The following is a 27661-nucleotide window of genomic DNA, read 5'->3' on the forward strand; positions in this document are numbered from 1 at the left end:
AGATTTAAGTTAGTATCTTTGCCTGCTTTACCTTGAGGCGCTATGGTGATAAAATAATAGAAACAGAGTTTGCCTCCACCAGTGACCTCACAGCTTTTGAACTGGTTAAACCTCACAATGGCAAGTGGGGAGTAGGCAAAAACCAAGAGGGAGACACTTACAGAAGAAAGAAATCTAACACAAGCTTGAAGACAATGCAACAGGACACAGAGCAGCTTCCTGGACTCAGCTCTGCCGCAGGGTCAGCAGAGTCTGACTCAACATGAGCGACAAGTCCAGACAGCCCACGGGCTGCAAGAGCGAACACACTTGTTGGCTCTCAATGGGGGCCTCCTCCTCCTCGGTCTCAAGTCTCCCCTCCTCCTGGCAGCCTTCTGAGTGCTTCCCCTAAACTGGAAACCTCACCACGCCACTCCCATCAGCTAACAGCCTTCAGCCTCTACCCTGCCTAGTAACAGCGCCCCAGCTCCTTCACCTGGCTTACAGGGCCCCCCACGGCCAGAAGGCCTCTCCGGGACTCCCTCCCCCAGCCCTGAGGTCGCAGCAACACTGTTCCCAGGGCACATAGCAGGCTGCTTATCACTTCCTTCTCCTTGCTCACGCCAGTCCTCTGCCAGGAGAGCCGTCCTTGGACCCTTGCACAGCTAACCTACTCATCACCAAAGGCTGGCTGCGAGTTTTCCCTGAACCCTTCTCCAGATGGCCAGGGGTGTATCGCTTTTATTGGACCAACGACTACATTACAATGCCCGGTTTGTGTGACTGGTTCCCTTTGGACGCTGAATCGCTGAGGCAGTGGCTATGTCTTATTCATTTTTAGAATCCCCAGGACCTAGCACAGTCACCCAGCCAAAGTTTGTGAGGGAAAATAAAATTCCTTAAGGAGGGTTCAAGGCCCTATTGCGTAGTGGTTCAGTGCAGGAGTGGGGTTTAAAGGCTGGTTCTGCCATTGAGTATCCGACTGGCCTCAAAGAGAATTTCCCAAAACACTAACGAAAACAAGCCTGGTAACATCCACCTAACCGGGCTGCCGGGCAGAGTAAATGAAACCAGGCAGGCAAAGCATTTAGCCAGGCTCAGCCACGGCGAGCTCCCACCTCATTCCCACCGCACGTGCCCTGTCCCCAAACATCAGTCCCAACACGGGGGGTGACAATAAGCAAATCCTGTTTACCCAGGACATGTTTAATTGTAAGAAGAGAGAGAACGGTCAACTCTCCATAAAAATCAGACTCCGGTCGGTCTCGCTAGCGCCTGCTGCCACCCCCTCTTACTCCTTTGAGCAGCAGTGTTTCTGGATTTCCTCCGCCAGCCACAGGCAGTGCAGGATGCGCTTCTTTTCAGCAGCCAGTTCCTTTTCTGAGAACTGGCCCAAGAGTTTCTGGACAAATATATTTTGATCTTTCAGGAAAATATTCTTATTGACGCCTACATTTGGCATATTCTCCAGGGACCCAGATTTGAAGTGGAAGCTTAAATGTCTGTTCCGTTTGAGACCAGGTGCCTTCTCTTCAATCCACGTGAGCGGACTGCGGAGACAAAGAAGCAGATGTTAGAGATGACAAACGGACGCCGCTGGCACCTGAGCGCCCGCTAACAAGTCCTCTGGCACCCACAGTCCGCAGCTGCTGCTTTAGGCGGTGACGCAGGCGGCATTCCGACCTCCAGCAGCCTCACAAGGGCCGCGGATGACTGTTTCCAACTTCACTGCCAGATGGTCCTTTATATAAATTTACCATCAGGCTGGGGAATTCATCCAATGATTTTGTGTGGACACCAGTCTGTTGCTCAGGAGCTCTTACCCTGAGTCTCGTGGTCCCTGTTAGGGGATCCAGACAGGGGCTACAGGCAATCCATGAACCACTGGAGATGGGCCAAACTGTTGTCTCCACGGATATGTGCATTTGTGTGGGAAAGAGTTCTTTCATTACATTCTCAAACAAGTCTACGAGCCCAAGCACATGCCGGAAAATACCAGATTCTCGCTGCAGATTAACAAAGCCTCTGTGTCCACGCCACATCTGTGCCCCAGGCTGATGCCAGCACTCGCAGAAACCTAAAACCCAAACAGAGTGGACTCCACCCCTCTGAAGTCTCTCCTTTCTCTGGCTTTATCTTTTCTGTCCTGACAGTAGCTAAGAGCTGTTATCTGCCCAACGAAAAACGGAGAAACGTCCTAAGTAGACAATGACCTACAGTAAGAAGCTTCATTGAATAATATTCCAGGAAAAACAGAAAATCAGCTTTTAAAAATATATTCTAAAAACAATACAGCATTGATTTAAGGACTTTTTAAATAAAAAGAAAATCCATAATTCTTTCAACTAAATAAAAGTATCTTTAGTTTGAGGCAATCATTTCAAATATTTGTCTATATGCATGTAACATGGAAATCATCAAGTATAAATAATTTTTGATTATGCTTCTTTTACTTATTTTAAAATATTTTTATGATCCTAGAAATACTGCTATGATGATTATTTTTGGCTGCATAGCATGCACAATTGATTACATAACTTATTTAATATTTTATTGTTGCCAAATATTTAACCTCTTTCCAATCTTAAATTAATCTGGATACCCTGCATTCAACATCTTCACACAGATACACATATACAGTGTTCCCTCCTCCTTTTCCTTAGAACGGAGTCCCAGGAACGCGATGACTAGGTGTTGGTCTCTGGCTGCTTCTCGCTGCTTTCTCCTCCCCTTTCTTTCTCAGGGATGAGTCAGGGTCAAGGGCGAGGGAACTGTGTTGGGCTGTTGCGCTAAGCGATGGAGTTTTCAGTGTAAACAGGGAAAGTGCTAGATCCTGACCAGCATCGGGGTCTCTGCCTTCTCCTCTCTCCCGCCACCACCGCTCAGACTTCCCCTCCTCTCCCACTGGGCCGCAGAAGGGAGGCCTGGCAGGGCCGGGTTAGACCAGCGTTGCTAAGGATGAAAGGAAAGTACCTTTGATTGTTTGTTTCTTCTCTGCCTCTAGAGTGATGGGCCAGGATAAGGCTTAAGACGTAGGTGTGGGGTTACAGGGAAAAGGCCCAAGCAGGTCACTAGATTGTACGGGGCTGTAAGGCCAACCTGGTTTACCAAGAGCTACTCTAGAGTGTGGAGTGAGTGGTTAAGAGGAAAAGATCTGAAGGACATCAACGAGGAGCCACGCCAACACCCACACGTGCAGGAGACATCAGGAGAGAGTTGAAACAATAACGTCCTCGTTTTGTGGTCACTGACAAGTCACGCTGTTTCCTAATCCTGTACTGAAGTGAGGACACAGGCTGCGGGCACTTCACTGCCACCTGGGTGGAGCAGAGCGGAGGACAGGACCTGGTCCCCTTGTGCCCTGGGCCTGGACGGCACTCAGCTCCAGACACCCCAACCAAAAGCACCAGCTTGAATTCACAGACAGCTCCTCTGCTGCTCCTCTCTGTGAGAACCTTCACTCGCAAATATCTGCATTCACTAACCCGGGCAGTGACTACCTGCAAAACGCTTCTTACTTCTCAGCTTCTACATGAAGATGTTCAAACACATGCACATCCTCAGTGTCCGCAGGTGTCTGCAAGCACCGCGGAGATGGCGCCTCCTGGTGGCGCTCCTCCCCCAGCCCTGAAGGACGGGCAGGCAGCGGCTGCATGGCGTTGGCACCACTCCCACAAACTGGCTTCAACAGGAGAGTTGAAGCGTGTACCTCTTCTCTGTACTGGCTATCCACAAACGATCTGGGTTGAAAAAGCGTTCTAATGCTTATTTTTACAAAGTTTGAAAACTTCTGGTAAAATGAAAAGAACACGGGCTTGGGAATAAGTTGCACTAAGGCTGCCAGGCTGACTCTGGGATCTGAGGCTAATGATAACTGCTTCACTGAGAGGGGAGGACAAGGCCTGGTGGGGTTTCCATGATACCCCTTTCTCCTAACCTTCCTGTGCACTCCTGGGGAGAAGGCGTGACAACCTCAGAACCGGAGACAGGCTGCCTAAGTGTGATTCTCACACCATCACTTATAGCTCTGTGCTCTTGGCAAGTTTCTCAACCTCTCTGAGCCTCAGTTTCCTAGGTGATAAGAATAACACCCATTTCAGAGCTGGCATAAAGATTATATGAGAAAATCCCTGTAAAAGGGCTCGGCCCAGGCCCAGCACGTAGTGAGCACCCAATAAACAGTAGCTGGTACTCACACTTGTACAACAGGGATAAAGTAATGAGCCCCGTCCTGCTCGTCCTTTTATTGTGACCTTTCAAGATCACGCCTCCCCACCTCCCCAGCCCCTGCTGTGGTTCCACTCCATCCCACAGCGTGGTCTGAAGGTAGCTAGAACTTAACACACTGTGTTTGGGAACAACTGGCAGTGGCTTCTAATGTGTCGTGACAAGCCCTGCAAAGACATCTACCCACCCCTGAAACAAACTGTGGCTGCAGACCGCGATGAGCTAGGGACAGAGGGAAAAGAGGCCCACAGAGCCCAAAGCATCTTCCCCAGGGGAGTCAGAAGCCAGGGCTGCATCCACAGGAGGAGATGGCCTTTTCTCTGTCACACAGTGCACTGGACCCCGGGCAGCGACCAGTCTGCTTTGAAGATCTGCAGTTAAGCAAGTTTTCTATTCTGGAAGTCACTAAAATGACTTGTGTGTGAATCAATGCTAGCTTATAAATCAAAAATTCATACTCAGGTCAGGCAAAGAATCTAGGAAGGAGTAGTTAAATTAGTAAACTAGTAAAACTAGGTGTTCAGTCTGTCAACTAAAATATTTGGTTATGATTTAAATTTTAAAAAATAAATGATTACTATAGGGGCTGGCCCCACAGCTGAGTGGTTAAAGTTTTGTGCACTCCACTTTGGCAGCCTGGGGTTCGCCAGTTTCAGATCCCAGGTGTGGACCGACTCCACTCAACAGCCATACTGTGGAGGCATCCCACGTACAAAGTAGGGGAAGACTGGCTACAAAGTGGGGGAAGAAGACTGGCACAGATGTTAGCTCATGGCTAATCTTCCTCAAGCAAAAAAAATAAAAAATAAAAGCGAGGAAGATTGCAACGGATGTTAACTCAGGGCCAATCTTCCTCACACAAATAAATAAATAAATAAATAGATAAATGACTATTACAAACTCTATCAAAAAGCTGGTCTAACTTCTTCTAAAAGATTAATTCCCATGGCTAGTGTTTTGTTTGTCAGCTTGTTTTCTTTTGTGGTGAGGAAGATCGGCCCTGAGCTAAGCATCTGTGCCAATCTTCCTCTATTTTGTATATGGGATGCTGCCAGAGCATGGCCTGATGAGCGGTGTGTAGGTCATGCCTGGGATCTGAACCTGTGAACCCTAGGCCGCCGAAGCAGAGTGCATGAACTTAACCACCGCCACCAGGCTGGCCTGTTTGCTTCTTTTTTTGAGGTATGTTGACATGTAACATGTTAGTTTCAGCCCATGGCTAGATTTTTTTTTTTTTTTTTTGCTGAGGAAGATTAGCTGTGAGCTAACATCTCTGCCAATCTTCCTCCACTTTATATGAGGGTGGCTGCCACAGCATGGCTGAAGAGTGGTGTATGTCCATGCCTGGGATCCAAACCCATGAACCCAGGCAGCCAAAGTGGAGAGCGCCGAACTTAACCACTACAGCACAGGGCTGGATCCACCCATGGCTCGTTTTAAAAGCTCATGGTACAGACTTTACAAACATCCCAGAATGTGATGACAAAGATTAATATTAATGCTCCTTATTTATTGCTTTAATACCAGATAAAAATAAATTTGAGATATTCCAAACATTCTGATCCATCTAAGGAAACTTCTCATGTCCTTCATTCTAACACGGAGTCTGAGGGTTCGAGGGAATGCAAAAGGTTAGGATGTTTCCTCTGCTTCAATTTCCCAAGCAGTAAAAATAAGTCATGATAATAAGAACACGGCTTTACCTTTGGTGGTGGTGATGTGAGGTTACAAATGCAGTCTGTGAAGTGGAAAGTACTAGATGAACTTAAGAAGTTGTTATAATTGGGATTTGCCATCTGTCCCGGCCCCTCACCCAGAGCGTGCCTCCCCCTGCAGTGACGGGTCAGCCTCTGCTTCCCTCAAGTCTCGTTTCCTGTCTGACTCCTCCTCAGACATCAAGCCTTCCCCTCTGAGAAGTGGGATCTGACCCCTCCAGCCCCGTTCCCTGTGCTCCTGAGCACCCTGAGCTGCCTTCAGCTCTGAACACAGGGGGCCGCACCTGTCATGGCTGCAATTCTAACACCCCACAGCCAGCGTCACAGTCAGGGGCCCCACGCCATCCCTCCACATGCAGCACTTCCCAGCTCTGCACGCTTTCCCTGCACCTGCGACCTCTGCCCCCGCCCCTCTGCAAAGGGGAACCTCCTGGAAAGGGACACAGATCAGGCTTCATTCGGAACTCAAATACTTCTCTCTTTGTAACTACCCGAAGGTCTGTTTCTTTTACTACCAAGACACTCACCTATCTGGAAACACATATAGAAACACTCTAAAACTCTGGCTGTTTGAAACATTTTACACAGTGCAAATGCTTTTCAAGGAAAATTATGAATATGCTTTTGTTTAAAAAGACTTGGTGTGAGAAATAAAGAATCAGAACATTTCGGGAATAGAACAACAGCATGACGTGATGGTACAGCTCACTAAGTTGTGGTCACACTGAGGAACGAATGTCTGGACGTGTGATAAGCAGGCACGGTAAAATGCTGACGGCAGGATCCGGTTGGGAGTTGTACGGATGTTCAGTAAAATTCTTTCAGCGTCACCCTCTGAAACTTTCCTAAGAAAATGTTGGAAAGAATGCAGGTCACAGAGGTAACTGGATCTCTGCCTCTGCATCTGCTACTGCTCACTTGTGTGGCGTAGGCAACCTGCTCAAACTCCGCCAGCATCCGCTTACTGCAAAGGGGATCCTGTCGGTCTTGTTTACCTTTCAGGGCTGCAGTGAGGATGAAATGAGGGAAGAGAAGCGCAACCCCCGCACCTGCTCCGTCTGCAGAAGCAGACACCCCTTCTGGAGTGGGGGCGGGGTGGAGGCCTGCTGGGCTACCTCCAGATTCACCCTCGGGAACACACGAGGACGTCCTTAAGCTCCCTCCTCCTCACGGGGTCTCGCGACCTACCGTTTGTTCTCTGTCTCCAAGCACACAGTCATTTTCATATACTGATCTTCCTTTCGCTGTTCCAAAGTGGCGGACACGAGAGAAAGCTCCCCAAAGAGGGAGACCAGCCAGGTCAGGCGAGAAATGCCACTGAACGCGGGGAAGCCAAACCGCTCTTCTTCCAGCGGGCCAGCTGTGGGGAAGCACAAACACGTGGGGACCGGGAAGCGAGGGCCTGCCAGCTGGAGAGCAGGCGGGCCGTGGGGGCAGGTACGACAGAGGGTGAACAGACGGGGCGAGGTGATCGGGACAAGGCAACCCTGCCTGAGGGTGTGGGTGTGCAAGATCACCAATAGTACTGATGAAACTCAGGTGCCTGACTGCAACTATCGTAAAAGCACCTCCTTTTTTTCTTGTTTTTAGTAAAAAAAAAACATTTTATTGGAACCAGCAGTCCGTCTAGCACACAGGATAATAAAGATGTTTCAGGCTTCTAACATATATGTGTATGTATATGTATGCAAACATACGTATACTTATACACCCATATATACATACATATCTATCCTCTTCTGTTAGTGATTTAAAAAGTCTTCTAAAAAAAAAAGAATCAGGTATTTTAGCCCCTCAAACCTATATTTATATGTATGGAAATACACACCATGTAACTGTCTGTGTAATGGCAACAGGGTGAAAGCATCATGATAGCCATAAAGCAAGCAGTAATACTTATAAACTACATCAATATCAAGAAACTGATACAGTGTTAAGTGTTTTCTTAGTCTTCATAATCTCGTTTACAAAAGTACATTCAGAACGATCCCTGTGGGAGAAATCCATCTGGCCAAGATACTGCTGCCCCCTGTCCCCAGGACAAATTTTAAGCATAACCTAAATTTATAAGACTTCATATCTGCTACGTTGCTCTATAAGCCAAAGATTTCTTGTAACTTTGATATTGGCTTAAAGCAATTCATGATTATGAATATGTTCTAAAAAAGGTTAAGTTATAAATAAAAGCAAACAAAAATTATGTTTCGTAGACAACATGGTTTGAAATCACTGAGACCTAAGCGTCAAACTTGAAAAAGAAAGGCAGCTCCCTCTGGGCTGGTGAGCGCCTGCTCTTGATCTTTGGAGAGGACCGAGAGGCGATCGAAAGTCTGAGCCATGAAGTCAGAGGCCTGAGTGCCAATCTGGCTCAGCCAGTCAACTGTTTAGTCAACTTTGTGAGCACTCCCCTCTCTGAGATGCATTTTTTTCACCTGTATAATGGGGGTAATAAATACCCACTTTATAGGATTATCATACGAATTAACACAAACTAATGCATGTCACATACTTAGCATAGTTCCCTGTACAGATCAATGGTTATTATTATTTGTCCCACAACTCTCATTACCTCACCATTTTAAAGGATGAAGATGGATTTTGCAATGAGGTTCCATTGTATTTTCTGGAAACTCATGAAGAGATGACTAGTTTTACCATTTAACTATTCCAGACCATGTCAGGCTTTTCTTTCTGTAAGAAAAGCCCTCAGAAGGGTGGCCCAGACACCCTTGGGTGTAACCAAATAAGGAGTCCATCCAAAGGTGACCCCAAGAGCACGAGGCTCCAGGACACTCCTGTCCTATTGTTAATGGAGCTGCCTAAAGAAGGACAAACCCAAAGTAAATAAGCAAACATATGGCAGACCAAATATTTTGGCCGCAGCCAAGGTCCCTGTAACCTGCTGGAGGAAGAAGGGGTTACGCATATTTTATTTGCTCCACAAAGAGAAGTGTAAAAATGTTCTCTTGTCCAAGAATGCGTCTCCGAGTCCTTTTTAAAAAAAGAGGTTTCATTTTCAACCTCCTGTGGAAAAATAATCTCCAATTTGTTAAGATTTCATGAGGGGAAATTCTACCTAACAGACCGACCCAGAAGCGTAAATATGCTTGAGACTGTAACATATGTTTTACCCAAGGCCCACCAAGCAATTCCATCTCACTTGAGGAAAGAAGCAAAGTAGATATTTTTGTTTGTGGAAGCATGGGGAGATTAAATTAAATTGGTCCTCAGTCAGAGAGTCTTTAGGAAAAATGAATCCAAGCGCACATCTAGAGAGCTAGGCAAGCAGCCCAGTAGCCACTGGCCTCATCAGTTACGCACGACCTGGGATCCCACCTAAAACTGACCTGTGAAGAGAAGAGAGCCTTTCAGCAGGTCTTTCCCCACCACTTCCTTCTTCAGGAATGCAAACTCCTCCATCAAGAGTTCAACATGCTCCTCGTGCAAGACTCTCCCTGTCAGGACACAAATGGAGGAAAAAAGGCGGTCATCACCCACTGTGTGTGCTTGCGCATCCCAGAGCCTAGGTCTGTCTTCCTCCAGCGCAGAAGGACACACAGACCTCAGAACTGCCCCGAGCACCGCTACACCTGCACACTCAGGTAAAGGCGGCACCAGCTCTACGCTTACAAGAGAAAAGAAAATCTGAGAAAGCAACATGGTGTCCACCCGCCCCAGAGCAAGATGAGACCAGGGACGCGTCTGAGAGCCAGCTGAGTGTTAGCTTCTGTTTGGGACAGAAGGGGCGGCGTGGCAGAGAAACCTCAGAAACACGGAGAAGCAAAGGGATTGGGACTGAAGAAAAGAGAAGAGATTGTTGGGACTAAAGGAGAGGAGCTAAAATTAGACTCTTTATTTCATAGAGTGGGAAGCATCAGATGACTTTTTAAAATTATCAGGCTGGAGGGAGGATAAAACCTTAACATTCATAACTAAAATTTTGGATTCTAAAAGAAAGCCGTTAAAAACTGTTGCTCTGCTGGCTTTTTTACATCTAGGCCAGGAGTTTCATAAAATACAGAACTATTTTTTTTTCCTCCTCAATAGCTCTTCATTTTCAACCCTTCTCACGTGCCTATTTTTTCCATATATTTTCTCCCATATTACCAACCTCTCTAGGTCGACAAAACAAAAAAAAAACTTAAGGAAAATTTAAAGAATAATAAAGCCCTTTTATTCAAGTATGTTTTATTTTCCCCTTTTATTATTTATTTATTTAGAAACTTTGTATCTTTCAACTGCATCTAAATAAGCTCTACGGTTTATTTACTACTCTTTACAAGTTTGTGCCCTTAAACGCCACCACTCTCATTCTCACCACCCTGCCATCCCCTGGTAACCACCATTTTACTCTGTTCTTTACAGATTTATTTTAGATTCCACATAAAAGCGACATCATACGGTACTTGTTTTTCTCTGTCTGACTTATCTCCTTATCTCATCTAGCGTAATGTGCTCAAAGTGCATCCGTGTTGTTGTAAACGGGAGGATATCCTCCTCGCTCAAGGCTGAATAACGTCCCACTGTGTACACATATCACATCTTTTTCATCCATTCATCTGCTGCTGGGCATTTGAATCGTTTCCACATCTTCGCTACTGTGAATAATGCTGCAATGAACACGGGAGTGCAGATATCTTGTCAAAACCCTGTTTCCACTTCCTTTGGGTTTATACCCGGAAGTGCAAGTGCTGGATCATATGGCAGTTCTACCCCTAATTTTTTGAGGACCCTCCATGGTGTTTCCCATAGTGGTTGGACCAATTTACATTCCCACCAACAATGTATAAGTGTTCCCTTTTCACCACATCCTCGCCAGCACCTGCTGTCTCCTGTCTTCTTGATGACAGCCATCCTAAAGGTGTGAGGTGATATCTCATTGTGGTTTTGATTTGAATTTCCCTGATGATTAGTGAGGCTGAGCATCTTTTCATGTGTCTGTTGGCCATTTTGATGTCCTCTTTGGAAAAATGTCTATTTAAGAACCATTTTGTGATTAAGTGTAAAGTGTGGTTATGATCTACAGTTTCACTGAAACACAGAGAGAAATCTGGGCGAGTGGGAGATGCTCCTGGGACATTGGCCGTTGCTTAACTCAGCTTCACAGAAAACGCTGCAGAATGTGCTGGGCTGGTTTCTGCACCTCACGAGTGGGCAGCCATGCTGCCTGTCTCCAGACAGTTAAGTGTGTGGGAGAGTGAGATCCCTTCCATCCACTCCCTAGACCATGAAGAAGGCAAAGAAAGCTTCTTACGAAAAGTTGAACCTTATTTCCTGTGGGTGGCTTTGCCCACATCTGCAGGCCTATAAAGGGACGCTGGGCATCTGGGAAGTTGGACCATGTTTTAGAGGATGCTGTGTTTTCTCTAGCACTACATCCATATCCATGGTCGTCAAAGAAACTGTATCTTTGCTTGTTTTTCTATCATTCACTCAATGCTCTACTGTGATAAACATGTGTGGCAACCACAGTGTATACACACACACACACACACACACAGAAATTCACATACATATATTCCTAGATCTCTTCCTTGAAAGAACTTAGAAGCAGAGATACTTCAAAAGCAATGAGTACACCTGGTGCTCTTAACATCAATATACCATTTACTGCACTGTTGGTGGGAATGTAAATTGATGCAGCCACTATGGAAAACAGTATGGAGGTTCCTCAAAAAATTAAAAGTAGAACTACTGTATGATCCAGAAATTCTACTTCTGAGTATTTATCTGAAGAAAACGAAAACACTAACTCAAAATTTCATCTGCACCCCCATGTTTATTGCAGCATTATTTACAACAGCCAAGACATGGAAACAACCTAAGTGTCCACCAATGGATGAATGGATAAAGATGTGGTATATATACACGATGGAATATTATTCAGCCATAAAAAAGAGGATAATCTTGCCATTTGTGACATTATGGGTGGACCTTGAGGGCATTATGCTAAGTGAAATAAGACAGAGAAAGAGAAATATTGTATGGTCTCACTTATATATGGAACCTTACAAAAACACCTCATAGATACAGAGAACAGATTGATGGCTGTCATAGGTGGGGTAGGGAGTGGGCAAAATAGGTGAAGGTGGTCAAAAGGTACAAACTTCCAGTCGTAAAATAAATAAGCCCTGGGGACGTAACGCACAGCAGGGTGACTATGGTTAGTACTGTATCATATATTTGAAAGTTGCTAAGACAGTAGACCTTAAAAGTTCTTATCACAAGAAAAAAATTTATAACTATGTGTTATAACCACACACATAGTTAACTAATGGTGATGTGTGTTAACTAAACTTATTGTGGTGATCATTTTGCAATATATATACAAATATTGAATCACTATGTCGTACACCTGAAACTAATATAATGTTATATATCAACTATATCTCAATAAAAACAATCTTTTAAAATACCATTCATCACTAAAAGAACTAGGGCTCCTTAAAGAAATGGCTAATTGCAGGGCTGAGGCAGAGAAAGCATACAATGAACACAAATGATTTTATTCCAGAAAGCAAGGAATCGTCCAAAGAATAACGGAAATATAAGAAAATGACATGAGAGCCAGCATGAAGAGATCCCACTGACCGAATATGAAAACAACTTGAACATCAAAATTAGTAGTAAAAATAGATTATAATCCATTGAATTAAAAAAAGCCACGAATCCATACTGCTATAAATTAGTAAATGAATAATCAGAAAGTCTGATAAATAGCGGATATTCACCAAGTTTCAAACTATTTCGCCAAAAATAATCACTAATTACAAAAGGGAAAAAGTAACTTTCAGTGGCGAAATCTGGCAGACACCACCTTGACCAAATGATATTAGTAACGGATGAATGGAATTGGATGCTACTTATTTCATTTAGAAGAACACAGCATCAGTTCTATGACATTCCTATGAAAGAGGCATGCCCTGAATCTAATCATGAAGAAATATCAGGCATAAACCTAAATTTAGGAACATTACAGGCCAGGAAAATAAGTGGCCTGTAATCTTCCCAAAGACCAAGGCATGAATGAGGAACTGTTCAGAGCAGAGACTAAAAGTGACATGTCAACTGAAGACAACATGTGATTCTAAACGAAATCATTTTGCTATAAAGAATGTTATTAGGGGGGCCGGCCCAGTGGCACAGTGGTTAAGTTTGCACGTTCCGCTTCTCAGAGGCCCGGTGTGCGCCGGTTCGGAACCCGGGTGTGGACATGGCACCGCTTGGGCAAGCCATGCTGTCGTAGGCGCCCCACATATAAAGTAGAGGAAGATGGGCATGGATGTTAGCTCAGGGCCAGTCTTCCTCAGCAAAAAGAGGATTGGCATTAGTTAGCTCAGGGCTAATCTTTCTCAAAAAAAAAAAAGAAAGAATGTTATTAGGAAAAGTGGAAAATCTGAATGCAGTCTGAGGATTAGACTCTAGTATGTATCAATGTTAATTTCCCCATATTTATTTCACTTTTTAAAATTGAAGAATAATTAACAAATATAATTGTACATATTTAAGTGTACAATGTGTTAATTTGATATACACATACATTGTGGAATAATTACCAAGAACAAGATACTTAAAATATCCATCACCTCAGATAGTTAACTCTGTGCATGTGTGACGAGGATGCTTAAGATCTACTCTCAGCAACTTTCAAGCATACAACGCCACATCGTTAACTATTATCACCATGCTGTACACGCTGTACGTCAGAGCCTCCCAACTTATTCTCCTCAGAACTGAAAATCTGTACCCTTAGAACACTGTCCTATTTCCTCTTGCCCTCAACCCCAGGCAACTACCATTCTAATCTCTGTTTCTATGAAATTGGCTGTTTATTTTAATTTTTTTAGATTCCACATATAAGTGAAACCACACAGTATTCCTCTCTGTCTGGCTTATTTCACTTAGCATAATGCACTCCAGGTCCACCATGTAGCTGCAAAAGCCAGGATTTCCCTCTTTTTTATGGCTGAATAACATTCCATTGTGTGCAGTCATGTATGTGTGTGTACACGCATACCCCATTCTCTTTCTCCTTTCACCTGATGAAGGACACTTAGGTTGGTTCCATGTCTTGGCTATTGTGAATAATGCTATAAGAAACACGAGTGTGCAGAGATTTCTTTGATATATTGATTTCAATTTCTTCGGATACACACCCAGGAGTGGGATTGCTGGATCACATGGTAGTGCTATTTTTAACTTTCTGAAGACCCACCATCCTGTTTTCCACTTTGGCTGTACCAATTTACATTCCCACCAACAACGCACCATGCTTCCCTTCTCCCCACACCCTCACCAACACTTGTTGTTTTTTGATAACATCCATCCTAAGAGGTGTGAGGTGATATCTCACTGCGGTTTTGATCTGCATTTCCCTGATGACTAGCAATGTTGAGCACCTTTTCATACACCTGTTGACATACCTGTTGTATGTCTTCTTTGGGAATATGTCTATTCAGGTCATCTGCTCATTTTATAATTGGATTATTTGCTTTTTTGCTATTAGTTGCATGAGTTTTTTATATTTTGGATATTAACCCCTTATCAGACAGATAGTTTGCAAATATTTTTTCCCACTCTGTAGGTTGCCATTTCAATTTATTGTTTCCTTTGCTGTGCAGAATCTCTTTAGTTTGATGTGCATCTATCTGTTTATTTTTAGCTTTCACTGCCTTACGCACTTGGTGTCTTATCCAGGAAAATAATGTTTCCTTCAAGGAGTTTTACAGTTTCAGGTAATTATTTTTTTATTGCTTCATTTGTCTTTGATACATTTCAAGATAATGTTTGTGAGCAGTGTAAGACAGGGTCAGTTTCATTCTTTTGCATGTAGATGTTCAGTTTTCCCAACACTACTGATTGGAGAAACTATTCTTCTCCCATTGTGTGTTTTCGGTGCCCTTGTCAAAAATTAGTTGACCATACACACCTGGGCTTACATCTGGGCTCTCTATTCTGTTCCACTGATCTATATGCCTGTTTTTATGGCAGTACCACACTGTTTGATTCCTATAGCTTTGTACTATAGGTTGTAATCAGGAAGTGTGATGTCTCCAATTTGTTCTTCATTCTCAGGACTGCTTTTGCTATTTGGGGTCTTATGGGTTTCATACCAAATTTCAGGATAGTTTTTTCTCTTTCTGTGAAAAACACCATTGCAATTTTGATAGACATTGCACTGAATCTCTAGATTGCTTTGGATAGTACGGACATTTTAACAATCCTTCCAATCCAAGATCATGGCATATCTTTCCGTTTATTTGTGTCTTTAATCCCTTTTATGAATGTCTTATAGTTTTCAGTGTACATCTTTCACCTCCTTGGTTAAATTTATTACTAAGTATTTTATTGTTTTTGATGGTACTGTAAATGGGATGGCTTTCTAAATTTCTCTCTCAGAGAGTTGTTAGTGTATAGAAACACAACTGATTTCTGAACGTTGATTTTGTATTCTACAACTTTACTGAACCCATTTATTAGCGCTAACAGTCCTCGGTGGAGTATTTAGTGTTCTCTACATAAAATCAAGTCATCTGCAAACAAAGACAATTTTAATTCTTCCTTCTTGATTTGGATGCCTCTTATTTCTTCTTCTTGCCTAATTACTCTGCCTTCAACTTCTAGTACTGTTAAACAGAACGTAGAGAGAGTGGACATCCTTGTCTTGTTCCTGATCTTAGAGGAAAGGCTTTTAATTTTTCACCAACAAACATGTTGTTAGCTATGGGTTTCTCACTATCACCTTTACTATATTGAGGAACATTCCTTCTATACCTAGTTTGTTGAGTTTTTTTATCATGAAAGGATACTGAATTTTGTCAAATGCAGTTTCTGCATCTATTGAGAAGATCATATAATACCCTTCATTCCATTAATGCGGTGTATCAGATTTACTGATTTACGTATGTTGAACCATCCTTGCATCCCAGCAATGAATCCCACTAGATCAGGGCGTATGATCCTTTTAATGTGCTCTTGAATTCAGTGCTAGTATTTGGATGAAGATTTTTGCATCTATGTTCATCATGGATAGTGGCCTGTAATTTTCTTTTCTTTTAGTGTCTTTGTCTACTTTATTAGAGTAATGCTAGCCTCGTAAAATGAGTTAAGCAGCATTCCTTCCTCTCCAATTTTTTGGAAGAGTTTGAGAAGGACTGGTATTAACTCTTCTTTAAATGTTTTGTAGAATTCACCTATGAAGCCATCTTGTCTTAGGCTTTTTAGATGTTGGCAGGTTTTTGATTACTTATCCAATCTTCTTGCTCATTATTGGTCTGCTCAGTTTTTCTATACTTCATGATTCAGTCTTGGTAAGTTGTATGTTCCTAGGAATTCATCCATTTCCTTCTAAGTTACTTAATTTGTTGACGTATAATTGTTCATAGTGGTCTTTTATGATCTTTTGTATTTCTGTGCTATCAGTTACAATGTCTCCTCCCTCATTTATAATTTTATTAATTTGAATTGTCTTTTTTTGGGGGGTAAGTCTAGCGAAAGGTTTGTTAATTTTGTTTAATTTCTTAAAAAATCAACTCTTAGTTTCATTGATCTTTTCTATTGTCTTTATTAGTCTCTATTTCATTTATTTCTGCTCTCATCTTTATTGTTTCCCTCCTTCCTGCTAAGTTTGTTCTTCCTTTTCCACTTTCTTGAGATGTAAAGTTAAGTTGTTTATTTGAGATCTTTATTTTTTCTTAATGTAGGTGTTTATCACTATAAACTCTTCTCTTAGAAATGCTTTTGTTGAATCTGATGAGTTTTGGTATTTGTATTTCCATTTTCATTCATCAAGATTTTTTTTGATTTCTTCTTTGTCCCATTGGTTTTTCAGAAGCACGTTGTTTAATCCATGTATTTGTAACTTTTCCAGCTTTCCTCCTTGTTACTGACTTCTACCTTTATACCATGTGGTCAGAAAAGATACCTGATAAGATTTCAATCTTATTACATTTGTTAAGACTTGTTTTGTGACCAAACATATAATCTATCCCGAAGAATGTTCCATGTGCACTTGAGGAGAATGTGTATTCCGTTGTTGGCTGAAATGCTCTGTATATGTCTGTTAAGTCCATTTGGTCTAAAGTGTAGCTCAAATCCATTATTTCCATGTTGTCTGGATGATCTATCCATTGTTGAAAGTGGGTATTAAAGTCTTCTGCCATTATTGCATTGCTGTCTATTTTTGCCTTCAGATTTGTAAATAGTTGTTTAATATATCTAGGTGCTCTAATATTGAGTGCACATATATTTACAATTGTTATATCCTCTTCATGAACTGATCCATTTATCATTACATAATGACCTTCTTTCCCTCTTGCTACAGCTTTTGAGTTAAAGTCTATTTTGTCTGATGTAAGTATATGCTCTAGTTTGGTTTCCATGTGCATAAAATATTTTTACATTTATTCACTTTTGACTTACGAATGTTCTTAAAGCGTAAGTGAGTCTCTTGCAGGCAGCATATCGTTGGGTCTTCTTTTTTTATCTATTGAGTCACTGTTTTTAATTGGGGAATTTAGGCCATTTACATTTGGAGTAATTACTGACAGGTAAGCCATTTTGTTAATTGCTTTCCGACTATTTTATAGTTCCTTTCTTCATTTTTTCATCTCTTGCTGTCTTTCTTTGTGAATTAATGACTTCTTGTAGTGGTATGCTTTGATTCTTTTCTCTTTATCATTTGTGTATAGATTATAGGTTTTTCTTTGTTATGATGATGAGGTTTTCATAATACATATTATAGTTATAACAGTCTATTTTAAGCTGATAACTTAATTTCAATTGCATAACAAAATTATACACATTTATTGCCCCCCTACACAAATTATGCTGTTGCTATCTCAATTTACATTTTTTTATCTTGTGAATGCATTAATAAAATATTGTAGCTGTAGTTATTTTAACACTTTTGTCTTTTAACCTATACGCTAGAGTTCAGAATGATTTACACACCACTATTGCAGTATTATTTTGAATTTGACTATATACTTATCTTTACCAGTGAATTTTATACTTTTATATATTTTCTTGCTACTACTTAGCACTCTTTCATTTCAGCGTGGAACTTCCTTCAGCATTTCTTCTAATGCAGGTCTAGTGATGATAAATTCCTTCAGTTTTTGTCTGGGAAAGTCTTTATCTCTCCTTCATTTCTTATTTTTCCTTTTTTTTGAGGAAGATTAGCACTCAGCTAACATCTGCCCATCCTTCTCCTTTTGCTGAGGAAGACTGGCCCTGAGCTAACATCTTCCTCTACTTTATATGTGGGATGCCTGCCACTGCATGGCCTGACAAGCAGTGTGTAGGTCTGCATCCAGGATCCGAACTGGTGAACCCCAGGCTGCCAAAGCAGAATGTGCGAACTTAACCGCTGTGCCACTGGGCCAGCCCCTCTCCTTCATTTCTGAGGACAATTTTCCTGGGTAAAGTGTTCTTGCTTGACAGTTCTTTTCTTTAAGCACTTTGAACATACCATCCCACTCTCTCCTGGCCTACAGGTTTCTGCTGATAGCCTTGTCAGGACTCCATTGCATGTGATGAGTCTTTTTTTCTCTTGCTGCTTTCAAAATTCGATTTGATTTTGAAGAGCTTGCCTATAATGTGTCTTGGTGAAGATCTCTTTGTGCTAAATCTTTTTAGGGATCCTTGAGTTTCATGTTCCTGGATGACCATCTCTCTCCTCAGATACAGGAAGTTTCAGCAATTATTTCTTTAAATAAGTTTTCTTTCTCTTTCATTCTCCCTTCTCTTTCTGGGACTCCCATAATGTGAATATTGCTTCAACTGATGCTGTGCCATGATTCATCTATGCTTTCTTCACTTTTTCATTCTAATTTCTTTTTTCCTCTTGACTCAATAATATCAAGAGATCTGTCTTCAAGCTCACAGATTCTTTCCTCTGCCTGATTGAGCCTGCTGTTGAAGCTCTCTATTGAATTTTTCATTTCATTCAATGTGTTCTTCAGCTCCAGAATTTGTTTCTTTTCTACGATTTCTATCTTCTTGTTTCGGTCATGTACTGTTTTCCTGATTTCATTGTCTATCTGTATTCTCTTGAACCATGCTGAGTTTCCTTAAAATAATTTTGAATTCTTTTCCAGGTAACTTGTAGATCTCCACTTCTTTGGGGTGAGTTACTGGAAAACTGTTGTGTTCCTTTGATGGTGGTGTCTTCCTTTGGTTTTTCATGTTTCTCATGGCTTGGCATTGATATCTGTGCATCTGAGGGAGCAGCCACTTCTCCAGCCATTTTGGACTGGCTTCAGTGGGAAAGATTTTCACCTGATGATTGCTGCAAGGGCGCTGGCTGGGTGGGATGCAGTGTTTGGTTCCTGTAGGGTACAGTGGCATAGTCTCTGTGTAGATCTGTTAGCTGAGGTCAACATCAGTGTATACTGTGTGGGTCTTCTGTGGCCAAGGCTGTGGAGATGCTGCAGGAGGCAGTTGCAGCCAGGGCTATTCCGGTCCTCAGAGGTGAAAGCTGTTGGGTCCTCCTGTTCCCCTTTGTGGCCCACTGGAGGAAGTTCCAGCCAAGCGGATCCCTCTTGGCACCTGGTCTGGCCAGCAGGCACTCAGAGCCATAGTGGAGCTAGAACCCTGGAATCAGGTGCATGCAGAACTATCACAGTACCTGGGTCTTGAGGCCTAATTTTAGTGCATTTGCAGCAGTGGTGCTGAGGTCTAAAGTGTGGACATGTGCAGATCCTCATGGACCCAGGGTGTGGGTCTCTGGACTTGCTGCAGTGACTCCGGTAGAGGAGGGGTGCAACAGTAGCACAGGCCCTGGGATGACAGACTGCAGTGGTGGCTTCGGCCCAGGAGGGCAGGGTGCTGTAGAAGCACAACCCCGGGTGGTGGGTCTAAGTCCTGACTCTGGTCCCAGGGGGCAGTCATGGAACAGCAGCAGCATGTCTCCAGCAGTGGCTTGTTAAAGCCACATACGGGGACCCAGGGTGCAGGCTCAGAGTAGTAGCAGTGTGGCCCCAGCAACGGTCAGCCAGAGTTGTGACCTGGGACCCAAGAGGTGGGGCTCAGAGCAGTGGCAGCCTGGCCCCGGCAATGCAGGTCAAAGCATGACCTGAGACACAGGGGTGCAGGTCTCAGAGCAGCTCCATTCTCATATATGACAAGCTGCTGTGCTGTCCCAATCCTAGAAAACAGTGCACAGTGACTGGGGCCCTGGGGCAGGTCTCACTGTAGCAACAGCTCCAGCTCCAGGGAGGAGATGCAAGCAGTGGGGACTCCAGGCAGCTCCACGCTTGGATCAACACTGGCAAAGACTGTGGGAGTCCTCAGAGCTGCTTTTGTAGAAGAAACAAGACTTACTTCTTAGAAATTCTTGTGTCATAGGATTCTAGCTTTATAACTAGTTTGACCATTGATACAGGTGCTAGAAAAAGTTGCCCATTTATTGAAATTTGTCAAGCTCGGCAAGTTATGCCATCTGACTGGTGGAGTGACAGATGGGACCTGAGAAACACGCATTCTGAGAAGAATTCTGAGAAGCAGAGGGAGAGGAGGTCACGCACCACCCTGAGCCACTAACAGTGATTCATTTTATGTGCGTCCATGAAAAGAAAAATAGGACTTCCCATTCCATTTGTGATATTTAAAATGCAAAAAGTACCCTTAACTAGGCAGTAGTCAACTATACGATACCCAATACTGAGCCTGTTTTCTGTGGCACCCTGGGTAAACATGCCAGTGTCACACATTCTTAGAAAATTCTTTCTTACATGAATTTGAGATTTCCATCTCTGTAATTCTGCCCTCTACGGACTGAAGCAATGCAACATAAATCTATTTTCTCTTTCTGTGGAGAGCTTTTATACATCTTAAGATTTTTCTTCTTTACATTAAATATTTAAACTTCTCTAGGTATTTATCCAAATTATGTGTAACTTTTTAAAATTTGTTTTTATTTTGGGGGATTATACTGTGTGGATAATTTGGTAACTTCTTAATAATTCTTAATATATTGTTTTATATCATATTACTAAAGCAAGTTATGCTTATTACAGAAAACATGAAAAATATGAAGAAAACAGAATCACCCAAAATGCCACTACCAAGAAATAACCACTATTAAACAAACTGTTTACACATCTATATTTGTCTTAAAATAATACTATAGTTTTATAACCTGCATTTTCTATTTAGCCATGTATAATGTACCTTTTCTTATGACAATAAGAATCTTCATGATTTTTAGAGCCTGCATTCTATCAGATGAATTATAAATATTAACCATTCTCTTACTATTGAATACCAAATTTGTTTGCTATTTTTTGCTCTTATAATGTTGGCGTGAACACTCGTATACAAAGTTTTTTACATATTTCTGTAAAATAAGGTTTACAAAGGATTTGAATCTTTTAATTTGATACATATTTTGACTTGCCAGATTGCTAAGTTAATAGTGTTGCATCTGGAGCCTTATAATTATCACGCATCAGCATTCCACGTGAGGTCAAATCCTATTTCTTCAACTTTGACTGCCTCACTCTTCTAAGTGTATTTAGAGTTTTTCTTTGTATTTCTTTTAAATTTTATTTTATGGAAGTCATAATAGTTTATAACATTGTGAAATTTCAGTTGTACATTATTATTTATCAGTCACCATACAAATGTACCCTTTACCCCTCATGCCCACCCTCCAACCCCCTTCCTCTCTGGTAATCACTAAACTGTTCTCTTTGTCCATGTGTTAGTTTACCTTCCACATGTGAGTGAAATCATACGGTGTTGTCTTTCTCTGTCTGACTTATTTCACTTAACATAATACCCTCAAAGTCCATCCATGTGGTTGCGAATGGGACAATTTTGTCTCTTTTTTATGACTGAGTAGTATTCCATTGTATATATATACCACATCTTCTTCATCCATTCATCGGTCAATGGGCACTTGAGTTGTTTCCACATCTTGGCTATTGTGAATAATGCTGCAATGAACATAGGGGTGTGTAAATCTCTTTAAATTGTTGATTTCAAGTTCTTAGGATACTGAGTAGTGTGATAGCTGGGTTGTATATTTCTATTTTTAATTTTTTGAAGAAATCTCCATACTGTTTTCCATAGTGGGTGCACCAATTTGCATTCCCACCAGCAGTGTATGAAGGTTCTCTTTTCTCCACATCATCTCCAACATTTGTTATTATTTGTCTTGGTGATTACAGCCATTCTAACTGGCGTAAGGTGATATGTTAGTGTAGTTTTGATTTGCATTTCCCTGATGATTAGTGATGTTGAATATCTTTTCATGTGCCTATTGCCCATCTGTGTATCTTCTTTGGAAAAAGGTCTGTTCATAACCTCTGCCCTTTTTTGTTTTGTTTTTTTTAGGAATATTGGCCCTGAGCTAACATCTATTTTCAATCTTTCTCCTTTTTGTTTTTTTGTTTTTCCCTCCCCAAAGCCCCAGCACATAGCTGCACATCCTAGTCGTAAGTCCTTCTATGTGGGATGCTGCCAGAGCATGGCTTGATAAGTGGTGTGCAGGTCTGCGCCCAGGATCTGAACTAGCAAACCCTGGGCCGCTGAAGCAGAGCATGTGAAGTTAACCACTGTGCCACTGAGTCTGCCCTCCTCTGCCCATTTTTTGATCGGGTTGTTCGCCTTTTTGTTGTTCAGTTGTGTGAATTCTTTATATATTTTGGAGATTAATCCCTTGTCAGATATATGATTTGCAAATATTTTCTCCCAGTTCGTGGGCTTTTTGTTTTGTTCCTGGTTTCTTTTGCCTTGCAGAAGCTCTTTAGTTTGATGAAGTCCCACTTCTTTATTTTTTCTTTTGTTTCCCTTGCCTGAGTAGTATCAGAAAAGATCCTTTTCAGACAGATGTCAAAGAGTATACTGCCTATATTTTCTTCCAGGAGTTTTATGGTTTCAGGTCTAACCTTCGTGTCTTTGATCCAGTTTGGTTAATTTTTGTGTATGGCTTAAGATAATGGTCTACTTTCATTCTTTTGCATGTGGCTGTCCAGTTTTCCCACCACAATTTATTAAAGAGACTTTCCTTTCTCCATGTATGTTCTTAGCTCCTTTGTTGAAGATTAGCTGTACGTTGATGTGTTTTATTTTTGGGCTTTCGATTCTGTTCCATTGATCTGTGTGTCTGCTTTTGTACTGGTACCATGCTATTTTGATTACCATAGCTGTGCAGTACATTTTGAAGTCAGGGATTGTGATGCCTCCAGCTTTGTTCTTTTTTCTCAGGATTGCTTTAGCTATTTCGGGTCTTTTTTTGTCCCATATCAATTTTAGGATTCTTTGTTCTATTTCAATGAAGAATGTCTTTGGGATTCTGATTCGGATTGCACGGAATCTGTAGATTGCTTTAGATAGTATGGACATTTTAACTATGTTTATTCTTCTAATCCATGCACATGGAATATCTTTCCATTTCTTTATGTCATCATTTATTTCTTTCAATAATGTTTTACAGTTGTCATTCTATAGGTCTTTCACCTCCTTGTTTAAACTTATTCCTAGATGTTTTATTCTTTTTGTTGCAATCATAAATCAGATTGTATTCTTGAATTCTCTTTCTATAAGTATGTTATTAAAATGCCACTGATTTTTCTAAGTTGATTTGGTACCCTGCAACTTTGCTATAATTGTTGATTATTTCTAACAGTTTTCTGATACATTCTTTAAGTTTTCCTATATATAAAATCATGTCATCTGCAAACAGGGAGAGTTTCACTTCTTCATTGCCTATTTGGATTCCTTTTACTTCTTTTCTTTTCTTCTTTTTTTTTTTTTAAAGATTGGCACCTGTGCTAACATCTGTTGCCAATCTTTTTTTTTCCTTCTTCTTCTTCTTCCCAAAGCCCCCTGCTACATAGGTGTATATTCTAGTTGTGAGTGCCTCTGGTTGTGCTATATGGGACACTGCCTCAGCATGGCCTGATGAGTGGTGCCATGTCCACGCCCAGGATCCAAACCAGTGAAACCTCGGCCTGTCGAAGCGGAACGTGTGAACTTAACCACTTGGCCATGGGGCCAGTCCCTCCTTTTATTTCTTTTTCTCGCCTAATTGCTCTGGCCAAAACACCCAGTACTATGTTGAATAAGCGGCAAGAGTGGGCATCTTTGTCTTGTTCCTGTTCTCAGAAGGATGGCTTTCAGTTTTTCCCTATTGAGTGTGATGTTGGCTGTGGGTGTTTCATATATGGCCTTTATTATGTTGAGGTATTTTCTTTCTATACCCATTGTACTGAGAGTTTTTATCATAAATGGATGTTGGATCTTGTCAAATGCTTTCTCTGAGTCTATTAAGATGATCACGTGGCTTTTATTCCTCATTTTGTTAATGTGGTGTATCACAGTGATTTGCAGAGGTTGAACCATCTCTGTGTCCCTGGTATAAATACTACTTGATCACGGTGTACGATCTTTGTAATGTGTTACTGTATTCGGTTCGCCAATATTTTGCTGAAGATTTTTGCATTTACGTTCGTCAGCAATACTGACCTGTAATTTTCCTTCCTTGTGTTGTCCTTGTGTGGCTTTGGGATCAGGGTGATGTTGGCCTTGTAAAATGTGTTAGGAAATGTTCTGTCTTCTTCACCTTTTTGGAATGGCTTGAAGACTTTTGAGAAGGATAGGTATTAAACCTCTGAATGTTTGGCACAATTCTCCAGGGAAGCCATCTGGGCCTGCATTTTTATTTTGGGGGGAGGATTTTGATTACTATTTCAATCTCTTTACTTGTGATTCGTCTATTCACATTCTGCATTTCTTCTTCATTCAGTTTTGGGAGGTTTGTATGAGTCTAAGAATTTATGCATTTCTTCTAGATTGTCCAATTTGTTGGCATGTAGTTTTTCATAGTATTCTCTTATCTTTTGTATTTCTGTGGTATCTGTTGTAATTTCTCCTCTTTCATTTCTAATTTTATTTATATGAGTCTTCTTTCTCTTTTTCTTAGTGAGTCTGGCTAAGGGTTTGTCAGTTTTGTTTATCTTCTCAAAGAACCAGCTCTCTGTTTCACTGATCATTTCTACTGTTTTTTGTTTTCAATTTCATTTATTTCTGCTCTAGGTTTTATAAATTTAGTTTAAAAAAATTGTAGTAAAAAACACAATATAAAATTTACCGTATTAACCATTTTTAAGTACACAGTCCACTAGTGTTAACGATATTCATGCTATTGTGCAAAAGATCTCTAAAACTTTTTCATCTTGCAAAACCAAACTTCACACTCGCTGAATAAGAACGCATATCACCCTCCACTTCTCTCATTTCTTTCTAGTTAATCTAGGTAAGAGTTTGTCAATTTTGTTCATCTTTTCAAAAAGCAACTGTTAGTTTCTTTGATTTTTTTCTATTGTTTTTCTATTCTCTACTTCCTTTATTTCTATTCTAATTTCTATTATTTCCTTTTTCTTTTGATTTCTAAACTTTTGATTTAGTTTGGTCTTCTTCTAGTTCCTTGAGGTGAAAAGTTAGGTTGCTGACTTGAGATCTTTTTCCTTATTTTAAGCTAAGTGTTTACCACCATAAACTTCCTTCTTAGTACTGCTTTCACTACATCCCATAAAGTTTGGTCTGTTCTATTTTCGTTTTCTCAATTGATTTTCTAATTTCTCTCGTAAGTTTTTCCTTCATCCACTGGCTATTTAAGAGTGTGTTGTTTAATTTTCACACATTTGTGGATTTTTCAGTTTTCCTTCTGCTGTTGAGTTCTAGTTTCATTCCATTGTGTTCTGAAAAGATAATTAGTATGATTTCAATCTTCTTAAATTTAAGACTTATTGCGGCCTCCATGTGGTCTATCTTGGAGAATGATCCATGTGTGCTTGGGAAGAATGTATATTCTGCTATTATTAGATGGAGTGGTCTGTATATGTGTGTCAGGTTTAACTGGTCTACAGTGTTGTTCAATCTTCTGTTTCCCACATTGATCTTCTGTCTGGTTTACCTCTCCATTACTGAAAGTGGAGCACTGAAGTCTACTATTATTGTGTCCCTTCCATCTGTCAATGTTTGCTTCATATATTTGGCAGCTCTGACATTAGGTGAATTGACCGTTTTATCATTATACAATGTCCTTCTTCATCTCTTATGACATTTTTTTTTTGATGAGGAAGATTCATCCTGAGCTAACATCTGTTGCCAATCTTCCTTTTTTTCCCTTGAGGAAGATTAGCTCTGAGCTAACATCTGTGCCAATCTTCCTCTATTTTGTATTGGGTCACCACCATAGCATAGATGATGAGTGATGCAGGTCTACGCCTGGGATCCGAACCCCTGAACTCTGGGCTGCTGAAGAAGAGCACATGAACTTAACCACTATGCCACGGGGCTGGCCCCTCTTACAACACATTTTGACTTAAAGCCTATTTTGTTTGACACAAGTATAGCCTTTGCTCTTTTGGTTACCATTTGCATGGAATGTATTTTTTCCATCCTTGACTCTTAGTGTGTCTCTAGATCAAAGTCTGTTGTAGACAGCAAATACTTGGACCTTGTTTTTAATCCATTGAGCCAGTCTATGTCTTCTGATTAGGCAGTTTAATCACTTACATTTGAAGTAATTACTGGTAGGAAAGGACTTACTAATGCCATTTTGTTAAGTGTTATCTGTATATTCTTGCCGCTATTTTGTCCCTCTTTGCCTCTCTTACTGCCTTCTTTTGTGTTTTGCTGATTTTTTTGTGGTGGTATGCTTTGACTCCTTTCTCATTTTCTTTTGTGTGTCTTCTATAGGTATTTTTATGTGGTTACTATGGGGATAATAGAAAACATCTTAAAGTTATAATAATCTAATTTAAACTGATAACTTAAGTCCAATTGCACACAAAAATTCTATTCCTTTACACATTTCCAACCTCCCACTTTATGTTACTCATGTCACAAATTACATCTTTATATACTGTATATCCATTAACATAGATTTAGTCATTTTTTATGCTTTGTCTTTTCAATTCCGCACAGAATTAAAAATTATTTATACACCAACAAAATACTACAAGATTCCATATTTGTCTAGAACTTTTTATTTTCATATGCTTTTTTTGTTGTTGTTTAGCACCCTTTTGTTTCAATTTGAAGGACTCCCCTCAGCATTTCTTACAGGGTAGGTCCAGTGGTGATTAACTCCCTCAGCTTTTATTTATCTAGGAAAGTCTTAATTTCACCTTCATTTCTGAGGGACAGTTTTGCTGGATACAGAATTCTTGATTGTCATTTTTCTCTCAACACTTTGAATACATCATCTCTACTCCTCCTGGCCTGTAAAGCGTCTGCTGAGAACTCTGTAATAAACTTACAGAAGCTCCTCTGTATGTGATGAGTCACTTTTCTCTTGCTTTTTCCAAGATTCTGCCTTTATCTGTGACTTCTGACAGTGTGATTATAATGTGTCTTGGGGCGTATGGGTCCTTGGATTTATTCTAATTGGGTTTATTCAGCATCTTGAATTTATATTCCATTTCCTTTCTCAAATTTGGGACGTTTTCAGCCATTATTTCTTCAAATAAGCTCTCTGCTCCTTTCTCTCTCTCTCTTCTCCTTCTGGGACTCGCATAATGCATATATTGATCTGCCTGATGGTGTCATGTAAGTCCCTTAAGCTTTCTTCACTTTTTGCCACTTTTTTTTTGTTCCTTTGACTAAAATGTCAAATGACCCATCTTCAAGTTTGCCAATTCTTTCCTCTGCTTTATCAAGTTTGTTGTTGAACCCTTCTTGTGATTTTTTCAACTCAGTTATTTTATTCTTTATCTCCAGAATTT

General features: G+C 41.0%; 1 protein-coding gene across 9 annotated transcripts in view; it reads right to left on the bottom strand.

The window, feature by feature from the left end:
• Positions 1-1150: 1150 nt before the first annotated feature.
• Positions 1151-27661, bottom strand: part of BLVRA (biliverdin reductase A) — a 64598-nt gene continuing 38087 nt past the window's right edge. For all 9 annotated transcript variants that reach the window (XM_014853722.2, XM_044770957.1, XM_070504317.1 and 6 more), the window contains 3 exons: positions 9269-9376; positions 7110-7281; positions 1151-1529 (listed from right to left, as the gene is read on the bottom strand). In XM_014853722.2, coding sequence (XP_014709208.2) covers positions 1271-1529; positions 7110-7281; positions 9269-9376 — 539 coding nt within the window. In that variant the 3' untranslated portion in view covers positions 1151-1270. The remainder of the gene's footprint in view (positions 1530-7109; positions 7282-9268; positions 9377-27661) is intronic.

This window comes from Equus asinus, chromosome 1, assembly GCF_041296235.1.
Source record: "Equus asinus isolate D_3611 breed Donkey chromosome 1, EquAss-T2T_v2, whole genome shotgun sequence".
NCBI classification, from domain to species: domain Eukaryota; kingdom Metazoa; phylum Chordata; class Mammalia; order Perissodactyla; family Equidae; genus Equus; species Equus asinus.